This window comes from Tursiops truncatus, chromosome 17 (assembly GCF_011762595.2).
Source record: "Tursiops truncatus isolate mTurTru1 chromosome 17, mTurTru1.mat.Y, whole genome shotgun sequence".
NCBI lineage: Eukaryota > Metazoa > Chordata > Mammalia > Artiodactyla > Delphinidae > Tursiops > Tursiops truncatus.
The window spans coordinates 41700018-41716374 of NC_047050.1; the positions used below are offsets into that span (position 1 = coordinate 41700018).

The following is a 16357-nucleotide window of genomic DNA, read 5'->3' on the forward strand; positions in this document are numbered from 1 at the left end:
GAATATTACCTAATTTGTTCTTCTAAAACAATTTAAGATGTGGGTGTTCCACCTGATTAATGATCTTGGAAATCTGTCCTTTAATTTGTTGCCAAGAGTACAGTGAATACATATAAAAACCAGAATGTTAATACAGAAGCTACTGACATCAGCTTTTTCTTAACTTCATCAGACTGTACTTTGAAACAAAGGAGGATACAGACAACATGGAGAAGATCCAGAGGCTATTCATAAAAAAAGATTAAATGCTTAGAAAGTAATACCTGCACAAAGGTTAAAGGGAATGAAATTGTTCAGCCAGGAAAAGTCTGAGGATACAATTTAATAAGTATCCAAGTATATATGAAGGGGTCTTGCACAGAAAACAGCTGTTTTCCATCTCCACTGAGGGCAAAATAAAAGGAAACAGACCAATTGAAGCCCAAGGATTTTAGTTAAATAGAAGGAATGATTTCCTGTGTGAGTCATGAACACTGCAACAGCCACTGTGTGTCTATGGAAGCCCTTTCTCCAGAGGCCTTTATAAGAAAGACTGATTTCCATTTGTACAAGACTAATCTTTACATGCTTGTCCGTGCTCTGTACTGGTAAAAGAGGTATCCTATGACCAAAATCCCTACACTAATTGGCTCGAGCTGGGTCACATATCACTGAACATTCCACAGAGCAAAAGCACACAGAAGAACAGACCATATGCAATACCCACAGGTAACTCCAAACCATTGTAGCCACACCTTACCTGGACACCTAGTAACTCTGCAGAGGAAAATGAAGGGTTCCTAATTGCCCAGTAATATGCTGGGCATTTGCACCCAGCTGCAAGTGGGACCTGTAGTTTACTATTGTCACCTTGATTGCTATGTCACTGGCAAAATTAATCTTAAAGAGGCACATAACAATTTTTCATGAAAGAAGAGTAAGACCTCTGGAGAAGTAGGAAAGTGATCTACCTACACACTCCCCTAACCTGGCTAATTGCTTCTTGGCACCTGAAATTCCATCCTTAGTTACTTACTCCTTTGGCTCAAAGCTTTGTAGTTTTGGGGAAAAAATGTAAATATTTCAAGAAGATAAAACATCATTAAGCATTTTCACACCTGCATATTTGATACTTTGCTGAAATAGGTTTTGGGAGGAAGAAGGAAGGAAAAGATCTGAACCAGAGCTGGAAGAGAAGATGTTACGAAGCAAAGAACAGGACGTGGAAGCTGTTGCTCAGAGCAAATGGTGTCATACTTAAAACTGTGCCCAGAGGCAACAGATGAACTAGAGAGTAGGAATACCTAATGGTCAGTCTTCCTTTCTTGATACTTCTCCTGAACACTTTCTAACTCAATCTAGTATCTATTTCTAGGATAAATCCTAAAAACTTAAAGCAGAACCTAATTTGCTTTCTCTTACTAATTAAGTGAACCTACATACATGTGCTGTCCAAAATAAAACAATAAAGTGTGATATATTTTAAAAATCACCATGTATTATAGGCATATACAAAGAAAAATCTAAAAACTACATATTCAATTAAAATTACTTAATCTAATATTTGATAATTGATGAATAGTTATGATAAGTTAATGTAAGTAAACAAAATAAAATCAAAATATTTAGATATGCGTTATTCTTCTACTCATTCATTTTTTTTTAACATCTTTATTGGAGTATAATTACTTTACAATGTTGTGTTAGTTGCTGCTGTATCACAAAGGGAATCAGCTATATGTATACATATATCCCCATAACCCCTCCCTCCCACCCTCCCTATCCCACTCCTCTATGTGGTCACAAAGCACAGAGCTGATCTCCCTGTGCTACGTAGCTGCTTCCCACTAGCTAGCTATTTTACATTTGGTAGTGTATATATGTCAATGCTACCTCTCACTTTGTCCCAGCTTACCCTTCCCTGTCCGCGTGTCTGAAAGTCCATTCTCTACATGTGCGTTTTTATTCCTGCCTTGCTCCTAGGTTCATAAGAACCATTTTTTCTTTTGTTTTTTTAGATAACATACATATGTGTTAGCATACAGTATTTCTTGTTCTCTTTCTGACTTACTTCACTCTGTATGACAGATTCTAGGTCCATCCACTTCACTACAAATAACTCAATTTCGCTACTTTTTATGGCTGAGTAATATTCCTTGTGTATACATGCCACATCTTCTTTACCCATTCATCTCTCGATGGACACCTAGGTTACTTCCATGTCCTGGCTATGGTAAATAGTGCTGCACTGAACACTGTGGTACACGACTCTTTTTGACTTAACGGTTTTCTCAGGGTATATGCCCAGTAGTGGGAGTGCTGGGTCATATGGTACTTCTATTTTTAGTTTTTTAAGGAAGCTCCATACTGTTCTGCACAGTGGCTGTATCAATTTACATTCCCACCAACAGGGCAAGAAGGTTCTCTTTTCTCCACACCCTTTCCAGCATTTATTGTTTGTAGATTTTTTGATGATGGCCATTCTGACTGGTGTGCGGTGATACCTCATTGTAGTTTTGATTTGTGTTTCTCTAATGATTAGTGACGTTGAGCATCCTTTTATGTGTTTGTTGGCCATCTGTATAACTTCTTTGGAAAAATGTCTATTTAGACCTTCCACCCATTTTCGGATTGGGTTGTTTGTTTTTTTGATATTGAGCTGCATGACCTGCTTGTATATTTTGGAGATTAATCCTTTGTCAGTTGCTTTCTTTGCAAATACTTTCTATCATTCTGAGGGTTGTAGTTTGTTCTTGTTTATGGTTTCCTTTGCTATGCAAAACCTTTTAAGTTTCATTAGGTCCCATTTGTTTATTTTTATTTCCATTTCTCTAGGAGGTAGGTCAAAAAGGATCTTGCTGTGATTTATGTCATAGAGTGTTCTGCCTATGCATTCCTCTAAGAGTTTGATAGTGTCTGGCCTTACATTTAGGTCTTTAATCCATTTGGAGTTTACTTTTGTGTATGGTGTTAGGGAGTGTTCTAATTTCATTTTTTTACATGTAGCTGTCCAGTTTCTGAGCACCACTTATTGAAGAGGCTGTCTTTTCTCCATTGTATATTCTTGCCTCCTTTATAAAAAAATAAAGTGACCATATGTGTGTGGGTTTATCTCTGGGCTTTCTATCCTGTTCCATTGAACTATATTTCTCTTTTTGTGCCAGTACCATACTGTCTTGATTACTGCAGCTTTGTACTATAGTCTGAAGTCAGGGAGCCTGATTCCTCCAGCTGCATTTTTCTTTCTCAAGATTGCTTTGGCTATTCGGGGTCTTTTGTGTTTCCACACAAATTGTGAAATTTTTTGTTCTAGATCTGTGAGAAATCCCATTAGTAGTTTGATAGGGATTGCACTGAAACCATAGATTGCTTTGGGTACTATAGTCATTTTCACAATGTTGATTCTTCCAATCCAAGAACACGGTATATGTCTTCATCGGTTTGTATCATCTTTAATTTCTTTCATCAGTGTCTTATGGTTTTCTGCATACAGGCCTTTTGTCTCCTTAGGTAGGTTTATTCCTAGGTATTTTATTCTTTTTCTTGCAACGGTGAATGGGAGTGTTTCCTTAATTACTCTTTCAGATTTTTCATCATTAGTGTATAGGAATGCAAGAGATTTCTGTGCATTAATTTTGTATCCTGCTACTTTACCAAATTCATTGATTAGCTCTAGCAGTTTTCTGGTAGCGTCTTTAGGATTCTCTATGTATAATATCACGTCATCTGCAAACAGTGACAGTTTTACTTCTTCTTTTCCAATCTGGATTCCTTTTATTTCATTATCTTCTCTGATTGCTGTGGCTAGAACTTCCAAAACTATGTTGAATAATAGTGGTGAGAGTGGGTAACCTTGTCCCGTTCCTGATCTTAGCGGAAATGGTTTCAGTTTTTCACCATTGAGGACGATGTTGGCTGTGGGTTTGTCATATACGGCCTTTATTATGTTTAGGAATACGGCCTTTATTATGTTATTATAATACGGCCTTTATTATGTTATTATAATACGGCCTTTATTATGTTGAGGAAACCCTTTCTGGAGGGTTTTTATCATAAATTGGTGTTGAATTTTGTCGAAAGCTTTCTCTGCATCGATTGAGATGATCATATGGTTTTTCTCCTTCAATTTGTTAATATGGTGTATCACGTTGATTGATTTGCGTATATTGAAGAATCCTTGCATTTCTGGGATAAACCCCACTTGATCATGGTGTATGATCCTTTTAATGTGCTGTTGGATTCTGTTTGCTAGTATTTTGTGGTGGATTTTTGCATCTATGTTCTTCAGTGATATTGGCCTGTAGTTTTCTTTTTCTGTGACATCTGTGCCTGATTTTGGTATCAGGGTGATGGTGGCCTCATAGAATGGGTTTGGGAGTGTTCCTCCCTCTGCTATATTTTGGAAGAGTTTGAGAAGGATAGGTGTTAGCTCTTCTTTAAATGTTTGCTAGAATTCGCCCGTCAAGCCATCTGGTCCTGGGCTTTTATTCGTTGGAAGCTTTTAAATCACAGTTTCAATTTCACAATTTTTTTTGTAATTGGTCTGTTCATATTTTCTATTTCTTCCTGGTTCAGTCTCAGAAGGCTGTGCTTTTCTAAGAATTTGTCCATTTCTTCCAGGTTGTCCATTTAATTGGCATATAGTTGCTTGCAGTAATATCTCATGATGCTTTGTATTTCTGCAGTGTCAGTTGTTACTTCTCCGTCTTCATTTCTAATTCTATTGATTTGAGTCTTCTCCCTTTTTTCTTGATGAGTCTAGCTAATGGTTTACCAATTTTATCTTCTTGAAGAACCAGCTTTTAGTTTTATTGATCTTTGCTATTGTTTCCTTTGTTTCCGTTTCATTTATTTCTGCTCGGATCTTTATGATTTCTTTCCTTCTGCTAACTTTGGGGTTTTTTTTTTTTGTTCTTCTTTCTATAATTGCTTTAGGTGTAAGGTTAGTTTGTTTATTTGAGATGTTTCGTGTTTCTTGAGGTAGGACTGTATTGCTATAAACTTCCCTCTTAGAACTGCTTTTGCTGCATCCCATAGGTTTTGGGTTCTTGTGTTTTCATTGTCATTTGTTTCTAGGTATTTTTGGATTTTCTCTTTAATTTCTTCAGTGATCTCTTGGTTATTTAGTAGTGTATTGTTTAGCCTCCATGTGTTTGTATATTTTACAGATTTTTTCCTGTAATTGATATCTAGTCTCATAGTGCTGTGGTTGGAAAAGATACTTGAAACGATTTCAATTTTCTTAAATTTACCAAGGCTTGATTTGTGACCCAAAGTATGATCTATCCTGGAGGATGTTCCATGAGCACTTGAGAGGAAAAAGTATTCTGTTGTTTTTGGATGGAATGTCCCATAAATATCAATTAAGTCCATCTTGCTTAATGTGTCATTTAAAGCTTGCTTTTCCTTATTTTCATTTTGCATGATCTGTCCATTGGTGAAAATGGGGTGCTAAAGTCCCCTACTATTATTGTGTTACTGTCAATTTCCCCTTTATAGCTGTTAGCATTTGCCTTATGTATTGAGGTGCTCCTATGTTGGGTGCATAAATATTTGCAACTTTTATATCTTCTTCTTGGATGGAGCCCTTGATCATTATGTAGTGTCCTTCTTTGTCTTGTAATAGTCTTTATTTTAAAGTCGATTTTGTTTGATATGAGAATTGTTACTCCAGCTTTCTTTTGATTTCCATTTGCATGTAATATCTTTTTCCAGCCCCTCACTTTCAGTATGTATGTGTCCCTAGGTCTGAAGTGGGTCTGTTGTAGACAGCATATACATGGGTCTTTTTTTGTATCCATTCATCCAGTCCGTGTCTTTTAGTTGGAGCATTTAAACCATTTACATTTAAGGTAGTTATCGATATGTATGTTCCTAATACCGTTTTCTTAATTGTTTTGGGTTTGTTATTGTAGGTCTTTTCCTTCTCCTGTGTTTCCTGCCTAGAGCAGTTAATTTAGCACTTGTTGTAATGCTGGTTTGGTGGGGCTGAATTCTCTTAGCTTTTGCTTGTCTGTAAAGGTTTTAATTTCTCCATCGAGTCTGAATGAGATCCTTACTGGGTAATCTTGGTTGTAGGTTTTTCCCTTTCATCACTTTAAATATGTCCTGCCACTCCCTTCTGGCTTGCAGAGTTTCTGCTGAAAGAACAGCTGTTAACCTTATGGGGATTCCCTTGTATGTTATTTGTTGCTTTTCCCTTGCTGCTTTTAATGTTTTTTCTTTTTATTTAATTTGTTATAGTTTGATTAGTATGTGCCTTGGCGTGTTTCTCCTTGGATTTATCTTGTATGGGACTCTCTGCGCTTCCTGGACTTGATTCACTATTTCCTTTCCCGTGTTAGGGAAGTTTTCAACTGTAATCTCTTCAAATATTTCCTCAGATCCTTTCTTTTTCTCTTCTTCTTCTGGGACCCTTATAATTCGAATGTTGGTGTGTTCAATGTTGTCCCAGAGGTCTCTGAGAGTGTCCTCAATTCTTTTCATTCTTTTTTCTTTATTCTGCTCTGTGATAGTTATTTCCACTATTTTATCTTTCAGGTCACGTATCCGATCTTCTGCCTCTGTTTCTCTGCTATTGATTCCTTCTAGAGAATTTTTAATTTCATTTATTGTGTTGTTCATCATTGTTTGTTTGCTCTTTGGTTCTTCTAGGTCCTTGTTAAACGTGTCTTGTATTTTCTACATTCTATTTCCAAGATTTTGGATCAACTGTACTATCATTACTCTGAATTCTTTTTCAGGTAGACTGTGTATTTCCTCTTCATTTGTTTGGTCTGGTGGGTTTTTATCTTGCTCCTTCATCTGTTGTGTATTTCTCTGTCTTCCCATTTTGCTTACTTACTGTGTTTGGGGTCTCTCTTTCACAGGCTACAGGTTCATAGTTCCCTTTGTTTTTGGTGTCTGCCCCCAGTGGGTAAGGTTGGTTCAGTGGGTTGTAAAGGCTTCCTGGTGGAGGGGGCTGGTTCCTGTGCTCTGGTGGGTGGGGCTGGATCCTGTCTTTCTGGCGGGCAGGGCTGCGTCTGGTGGTGTGTTTTGGGGTGTCTGTGAACTTAGTGTGATTTTAGGCTGCCTCTCTGCTAATGGGTGGGGGTTGTGTTCCAGTCTTGCTAGCTGTTTGGCATGGGGCATCCAGCACTGGAGCTTGCTGGCCATTGGGTGGAGCTGCGTCTTAGCATTGAGACGGATATCTGGGAGAGCTCGTGCCGAATGATATTACATGGAGCCGGGAGGTCTCTGGTGGTCCAATGTCCTGAACTCAGCTCTCGCACCTCAGAGGCTCAGGCCTGACACCCAGCCAGAGCACCAAGACCCTGTCAGCCACACAGCTCAGAAGAGAAGAGAGAAAAAAAGAAAGAAAAAAAATTTAAAGAAAAATAAAATAAAATAGAATAATTAAAATAAAAAAATATTAAAATAAAAAAAATTAAAACGTTACCAAAGGAAAAAAAAAGGAGAGCAACCAAACCAATAAACAAATCAACCAATGATAACAAGCGCTAAAAACTATACTAAGATAAACATAAAAATCAGAAACCAGTCAGTCGCAGACAGCAAACCCCAAGTCTACAGTTGCTCCCAAAGTCTACCGCCTCAATTCTGGATTGATTCGTTGTCTATTCAGGTATTCCACAGATGCAGGGTACCTCAAGTTGACTGTGGCAATTTAATCCGCTGCTCCTGAGGCTGCATGGAGAGATTTCCCTTTCTCTTCTTTGTTTGCACAGCTCCTGGGGTTCAGCTTTGGTTTTGGCCCTGCCTCTGCATGTAGGTTGCCCTCAGGCTTCTGTTCCCACCCAGACAGGCTGGGGTTAAAGCAGCAGCTGATTAGGGGGCTCTGGCTCACTTAGGCTGTGGGGAGGGAGGGGTACGGTAGTTATAATTGGAATGCAGGGCGAGCCTGCCGCAGCAGAGGCCAGTGTGACACTGCAACAGCCTGAGGCGCGCTATGTGTTCTCCCGGGGAAGTTGTCCCTGGATCATGGGACCCTGGCAGTGGTGGGCTGCTCAGGCTCCCGGGGGCGGGGGCGTGTGGATAGTGACCTGTGCTTTTACACAGGATTCTTGGTGGCTGCAGCAGCAGTGTTAGCGTTTCATGCCCTCTCTTTTGTCCGAGCTGATAGCCATGGCTCACACCCGTCTCTGGAGCTCATTTAGGGGGCGCTCTGCTTTCTGTGGGAAGACAGGGAAGGAATACCCTCTCCTCATGCACCCTGAAACAATGGTCTCTTGCCTCTTAGGCAGGTCCAGAGCTTTTCCCAGACTCCCTCCCGGCTAGCTGTGGTGCGCTAGCCCCCTTCAGGCTGTGTTCATGCAGCCAACCCCAGTCCTCTCCCCGGGATCTGACCTCCAAAGCCCGAGCCTCAGCTCCCAGCCCCCGCCCGCCCCGGCGGGTGAGCAGACAAGCCTCTCAGGCTGGTGAGTGCAGGTCAGCACCGATCCTCTGTGCGGGAATCTCTCCGCTTTGCCCTCTGCACCCCTGTTGCTGTGCTCTCCTCCATGGCTCCGAAGCTTTCCCCCACTCCCGCCCAAGCTCCCATCTCCACCAGTGAAGGGGCTTCCTAGTATGTGGAAACTTTTCCTCCTTCACAGATCCCTCCCAGAAGTGCAGGTCCCGTCCCTATTCCTTTGTCTCTGTTTTTTCTTTTGCCCTACCCAGGTACGTGGGGGAGTTTCTTACCTTTTGGGAGGTCTGAGGTCTTCTGCCAGTATCCAGGAGTGTTCTGTAGGAGTTGTTCCATGTGTAGATGTATTTCTCATGTATTTGTGGGGAGGAAGGTAATCTCCACATCTTACTCCTCCGCCATCTTGAAGGTCCCCCCTCCCTCTACCCATTCTTAATACAACATGGTCTCCATCTACTTTACCATCTGGCTTACTGTCTGCTGAATGTGCTCTACTGTGTCTCCATCCTTCCGAAATACAACAGGTGAGTTCTAGGTACTGACAGTACAGTAAAGCTGCTTATTTCTTCGTTCTAAAAAGTGGTTATCAGTCCTAGCTGCACCTCAGAAGTACTTGTAGCGTTTTATTGTTTTGATATTTTAGTTTTTTTGTTAAATAGAGATGCACAGGCCCTGCTCTGGTCTGCAGAGCCAGCATCTCTACGGGGCTACTGCTATGAGGTACACTTGTGAGGTGAGTTAGCTTGAGCCAAGAGCAGGGTTTATCTCTTAAATCAAGCCTACTGCTCCAACCTGAGGAGACCTCTTAAGCTCCTGATTCTGCCTTAGAATGTACTTTTCTTTTCCTCCACTTCATGTCATTTGTAATTCTAATGGACTTTCATTCTACAGCTTCATCCAAATTTCTGTAAAACAATGTTGAGCTAGCTAGGGCTGAGACCTAGGCCCTATGCCACACAAGGAGAAATCTTTTCATTGACAGCAATCTGTTATTAAACACCACAGCTGACTGAAATTTAGCAACCACTGCCATTGCCTCTGGTGAGCCTTCTGATTGTACAGGCTAGAAAGCTAAATGCTGCATTTCCTAGAATACCCTGCACCTAGAGTCCTAGGTAAGTGTACTTTCTCACAACTGGGAAGGCAAGAAGTGAGGAGGAGACCATGAGCCTGCTACCTCAGCTATTTCCTCTGGGCAGCACAGCTATGCAGACAAGGGTTTTTTTTACAGCAGCCTTCCAGCATCCAGTCACCAGACTCACAGGTGCTAACAGGTGGCTGCAGTCTCAGTGGTGGCTTTCTAATCCCTGAAGAGCAACAGGGATTGATCTCAATCTGTATTACTGAACTCAGTAGTGCCAATGGCAGCCTCTGGATTCACTACCTTCCTGTCTGTAGTAGTAGTAGCTCTATAAGGCTCACTCTTGTGGTAGTGTGGGAGGCGTTCCTAGGAGGCCTAGCCTACACAGCCCTCTCCTCCAAACTTTCCACTGGTTTTGTTAATAGCCACACCTCTGACTTAAATCTTTTTATGTTTAAAACGCCTAGAGTAGTTTCTGTCCTCCAATAAACCCCAAATGATATAAGCCTATAAGTGTGTAACTGTTCAACCCTTGTAACAGAACCATCAGCTAGGTCATACTACATAGTGCCTACAAGGATATCATCAAAGACCTTGTCAAATACTTTCCCCAAATCATAAAACACAATATCCAAACCTAGCAGTTTCGCAATGCTATCAAAAAAGGAAATCACATTATTCTGATATGATTTGTTCCCAGTAACCTATGCTAACTTATAATTCAGGTCTCCTTCCTTGAAGGACTCACAAATGTTCTAGACTTCTGCCCAAGGGGATGTCAAGCTCACCGGCCCACAGTAATGATGTGATTTGGGGGTCAAACCTGGGTCTGTATATTGGGTCCACCACTTACTTGCTATGAAATCTTTGACAAGTCACTTCACATTCCCAAGTCTCAGTTTCCTTAGTGGCAAATGATAGTGACAATGTTACTTTACAGAGTCCTTGTGAGAAGTTAGTGAGATAATGTATGCAAAGTCCCAAGCACAATGTTTGGCCCATACTAGACACACAATTAATGAGAGCTATAACCTGAGAAATTTACCTTTTAGTCTCTTTTCTAAAAATAATAAATAAATAAATAAAAATTAACTCTTTCATGCTTACATGGCACTTTCCTCATTTTCTCAAAAACACATCAAACTTCACAAACAGTGGAATACAGTTCTCTCACCTGCAAGTTATCTCAACACATTACTGATCATACTCCTAGCCAGGAGATATCAAATCAGCTGAGTGCTCCCTTACCATTTCCTCACCTTGCCATTCAAATGTCTTGTATTCATGTTTGTGGTATTCTCTTCATTTTGGAGATCATTATTCTCTATAGAACCTCTCTGCCTATCGTACTGGATAAAGAGAGATGGAGCAAGATCTTGGAGGAGGCAGAGAAAGGTACGAGCAAGAGTCTGCCCTGTGAAGGAAGAGACCAGAGCTGCTGGATGGCTCAGTATCTCCACTCCCATTCCCAGGAAGATCAGGTCTCCTTCACTGCACGAGGGAAGCAGGGCTGGGCTCTCCAGATGCTCCAGCTTCCCAAGTTGTTGGAAGGACAAACTGACATAGCGGGCACATGGAGATTAGCTGAAACCATGAAACAGAGCTGCTAACCTGACTGGAGAGTGTGGTTCTTCCTTAAATACTAACAGAGATAGTTTCCCCTTAGGGTAACTACAGGTACCAATCCAGCTCCAGCTCTGAAAGGCTAGAAAGTTCCACCACAGAAACAGCAGATCTGAACAAGATAAAAGGCCCCAGTTTTTTCTTTGCTGAAACAATTGCTCTTCCAGAGTTACCCACAAAGAAATAATCTCTACTAACTCATCAATTTAATGACAATGGATTCCTGACCTGGTCCTAATCTATTCCTTCAGGATAAAAAATCCTAAATGTTGATTTCCTTAATGACAACCAACCTGCTTATACCTCATAATTCCAACTGGCCTAGACTAGTCTGGATAAAGTATAACATATAAGGAACTAGAGTTCCATGTGTAAATATTGGCTGATGCCAGATTGTGAAAGACCTGGGTTACCAAGCTGAAACCTGGATGTTACATGGGTAATGAGATCCCAGGGAAATGGGAATGGGAAGAGGGGGAGTGGGAGAGAGATGGTAAAAATAATGCCATCATCGCTGAAAATAAGTTTGGAGAGTTCTTTGGACATGCTCTCCAGGTCTATGCCCATTTTGTAAAAAGTAGATCAAATTTTAAATATTTCTTGTCATTTTACTCCAGTTCCCTTCAAAAGCTCTTTTAATAATTTTGCTTCCTAGGCACTTCCCTGGTGGTGCAGTGGTTAAGAATCCACTTGCCAATGCAGGGGACACGGGTTCGAGCCCTGGCCCGGGAAGATCCCACATGCCACAGAGCGACTAAGCCCGTGCACCACAACTACTGAGCCTGCGCTCTAGAGCCCACGAGCCACAACTACTGCAGCCTGCGTGCCTAGAGCCTGTGCCCCGCAACAAAGAGAAGCCCGCACACAGCCACAAAGAGCAGCCCCCGCTCGCCGCAACTAGAGAAAGCCTGTGCACAGCAACGAAGACCCAATGCAGCCAAAAAGTAAATTAATTAATAAATTAATTTTTTTAAAAAATAATAACTTTGCTTCCTAGAGTCAAATCACCACACTTTTCAGAGGTAAGGAAAACAGGTCTGTAATTTCCAGCTTCACAGATAAAGGTATAAAAAATTATGGAAACATAATTTAAACTGACAAGAATATTAAATCAGGCAACTCTTTTGAAACTCCAAAGGAAAAGGTGATGGAAATCAGTATATTCAGCACACAGTATAACATTCTAGACATTTTAGAAAATTAAAAATAATATAATGCTATAATCTTTTAGGGAATAAAAAATATATATATAAAATCATTTTAGGGAAGAAAAATGCTAAAGACACATTAGCAAATGGGGCTTCCACTAATGTAACATAACCTAAGAGCTCATACCAACGCATCTAAGACGTTTTAAAGAAGATTTACATCATGAGGAAACACAAAACTAAAAGTAATTATGTGGTTTCACAGAAAGTAAGTTCTGCCTCAATAACTTCTTTACACTCTATACTATTGCTATACTACAGTATGACGTAACCTGGGGGGTTACACTAACATCATTTGGTTCGATTTTTGGAAACATGGAAGTCCCACATTATAACAGAATGATGTCTAAATGGTGGAAACTTAAAATACAAGGGAAGTTGTCTCATGGGATTTAAAACTTGCTAAAGCATATAAAACAATCACAGGGGGCTTCCCTGGTGGCGCAGTGGTTGAGAGTCCACCTGCCGATGCAGGGGACACGGGTTCGTGCCCCGGTCCGGGAAGATCCCACATGCCGCGGAGCGGCTGGGCCCGTGAGCCATGGCCGCTGAGCCTGCGCGTCCGGAGCCTGTGCTCCACAACGGAAGAGGCCACAGCAGTGAGAGGCCCGCGTACCGCAAAAGAAAAACAAACAAAAAAAACAATTACAGGGAACTCTACTTAATGCACTGTAGGGTCCTAAATGGAGAGGATATATCTGTATGTATGGCTGATTCATTTTGCTGTGCAGCAGAAGCTAACACAACATTGTAAAGCAACTATAGTCCAATAAAAAATAATTAGAAAAATAAAAATAAAATAAATAAAGCATATAAAACAACTACACAAACCACTATCTGCTCATTTTAAAAATGAGCTTTTAATAAAATCTCTGTGACCAAAAAAATCATACTTAGGACATAAAATTATGACATAAATTGAATGATTTCTGTGGCTGTCAAAGCTGCAAGTCATTACATGAAATATGTGGAAATCTGTGCTATAATTTTAAAGCATGAGGTCTGATAAATCATTATCACATATCTCTTCCTTGAAATATAACAATCTAACATGAATTCGATTCCATAAATACTCATTTTTAAACCACTGTTTAAATGCTGATGTTCAACTATATTGACTACATGGAAAAAGTTGTTTATGTAGTTTCATAGGAAACGCAGTAGCTCTCTAAAGATAGAACAAAGCACCCAGTGATCTTCTAACTGGTCTGTTAAGAATCATAAAACTTGACTAAAAGAATTTTATCAGCTGAGGAAAAGTGATGCTACATGCTGATGGGAAATGTGTTGTAAATGATCTTATCTGTCTTTCTGATCTGCAAGGCATATGACTCGTACCCTAACACTAGCTAGCTCTGGAGGCCACAAGACCATTCAATGTAGCTGGGTGAGCATGTTACGGATGCAGAAGCGCTATTCTAGTAATATGCCCAGCTAGGAATCCAAGTCTTAGACTGCTTTTCAGGGCAAAGGCTCAAGAAACCTATCAACGTGGGAGATAAAAAAAATTCACTCCCCTCTCCTCCTTCCCATCCAGGATTAACTATGTGGCAATCTGTTTTCATCTTGTGCTTCTCGGCCCTCTCTTTCAAAATATACAACCAGGATGGGCTATGTATACTAAGAAATGTGAAGAAAGCAACGGCAGTGAGCCAAATGACTTGAAGCTATGAGGTAAGACTTATCAAGCAGACTCACAGGGAGAGTAGCAAAAAGAAAGGGGTAGGCAAAAAGAAAACAAAAATGTCAGAGAGGAAATTCCTACCTATATCCATTTTACCTTATCAGCAAATCGCTTGACTCTTTATAACTTTCTAGGCTCTACAATGCAAGAAGTCATGTATTACAGCTTTTGTGCCGTGGAGAAGTAGTTCTGTGTGGTGAAAAACAGCTTTGTGCTTAGACTTTGACATTGACCATACAGGACTAGAGTGGTAGGGGGAAGAAAAAGGCCAGTAGGTATCAGGAGGTAATTAATCTGCTTTTGCCTATAACTGAAAAATCACAATGTCCTTCATTGTTAACTGCAATCTTAAAGAGCCATATTTATACAAAAAGAAATGCTAGCCTGTGAAAGTATCTCTGTCTTCATCACTCTGTAAGCAACGGAGATCAGAGAGAACGCCTTAATCGTCATTTCAGCCCTGCAGCGCCCCTGGCACTGTGCCTAGCACACGACAAGCAGTAGTAAACATGCACTGAACTGAATTTTCTGCATGAGTATCCCTGTCTCTTGATTCTTCTTTCTAGTGTTTCTTCTTTTCCCACCTTATAGCCCTTATTTCTTCCCTTGGCTTGCTTCCCTCTGTCACTGCAGCTTAACTGATGACTTAGACAACATGAAATAATATTATGTTGTATTATTTGGAACAGAATTTTAGGTTCACGTTTTTAATTGGAAAAGTAAATGTTAGGAACGCTATCTTTTTATCTCAAAAAATACTTTACAAATTAAATTATGGGTTAGCATCCTTCAACAGAAAAAAGTTCCTTAACACTAAGTTAAAGATGTGCTACTTTCTGCTATATTAAAAGAATTTTTGAAAATTCACTTGTGCCATATTCCTTTCACTGTTAAACAAAGCCAAGAAACAAAATTTTCCACAACTGGCTATAACAAGCAACACAGAACTATCCTGCTTTCTATAGAAGTATACTCTCAAAACAGAAAATTAATATTCAATGGGAAAAAAAAGCCACATACTTTTCATAGTTCCATCTTCTTCTTCCTCATCCTCACTGTTTATAACCATGGTCCCCAAGTCAGATTCTAACATTGTGCTATTATGTTCAATCATGGTCTGGGCCCCTTCACTCATCGTGCTTGTGGCCCGCATGGTGCCCACGCTTTCCGAGCTAGTCTTCACCATGGTGTGGGAGTCCAGCTCATCTTCATCCTGCAAACAAAACACTGCAGTGAAGGAAGACTTTTCTAACACAGATGGATATCTTACGATACTATGAACATATTATATTTTAATAATGAAAAATACTACTATCACTACTAATTTTAATGTAAGGACATAAATACAGTGTTATCATAAGACCCAAAAGTTATCCAAAATAACCTAGAGCTTTAGGTAATTGAAGCTCAAGCAACAGAAATTGTTTGATGAAATAGCAGGCTGCTAGTTGTTCTTAAAATAAGGATTAAGACAGGAAGATTATTAACAAAGGATATATAACAAAATAAACAAAAGAGAGCAGATTAAAGACAGAACATGTTGGCACTATTATAACAGCTTTAACAATGTTTATAACTTTGTACAAAAGCCATTAGCTTTTTAAAAATTATGATAAATATACATAACATAAAATTTACCATTTTAAGCATTTTTCAGTGCACAGTTCTGTGGCATTAAGTACATTCACAGTGTTGTCCAAGTTGTCCAATCATCATCAATATCCTTTTCGAGAAATTTTTCATTATCTCAAACAGAAATTCTGTACCCATCAAAAACTAACTCCTTATTACTTCCTTCACTCAATCCCTGGTAACCTCTATTCTACTTTCTGTTACTATGAACTCACCTATTCTAGGTACCTCATAAAAGTAGAAGCATGTCTTTTGTGTCTTTTGTGTCTGGCTTATTTCACTTAGCATGTTTTCAAGGTTCATCCGTGTTATACCAGATGTCAGAATCTCATTCCTTTTTAAGACTGAATGATATTCCATTGCATGTACACACACACACACACACACACACACACACACACACACACACCTTTTGTTTACCCATTCATTTGTTAATGGACATTAAGGTGTTTACACCTTTTGGTTATTATGAATAATGTTCTGAACACTGGTATATAAGTATCTACAGACAGATGGTCCCCGACTTATGATGGTCCGACTTAGGATTTTTCAACGTTACAACTGTACAAACGAGATACACATTGAGTAGAAACCGTAGTTCGAATTTTGAACTTTTCCTGGGCTAGCGATATGCAGTACGATACTCTCGCGATGCTGGGCAACAGCAGCAAGCCGCAGCTCCGTCAGCCACGTGATCAGGGATGTAAACAACCCATACATTTACAACAACTCTGTACCCACACAAC

General features: G+C 40.0%; 1 protein-coding gene across 4 annotated transcripts in view; it reads right to left on the reverse strand.

Moving 5' to 3' along the window:
* The window catches only part of STK3 (serine/threonine kinase 3), a 314180-nt gene that overhangs the window by 77885 nt on the left and 219938 nt on the right, over nucleotides 1-16357 (reverse strand). For all 4 annotated transcript variants that reach the window (XR_012327279.1, XM_033842676.2, XM_019925072.3 and 1 more), the window contains one exon: nucleotides 15000-15192. Coding sequence is in view for 3 of the 4 variants with exons in the window: in XM_033842676.2 (XP_033698567.1) it covers nucleotides 15000-15192 (193 nt within the window). In the remaining variant the exon portion in view is untranslated. The remainder of the gene's footprint in view (nucleotides 1-14999; nucleotides 15193-16357) is intronic.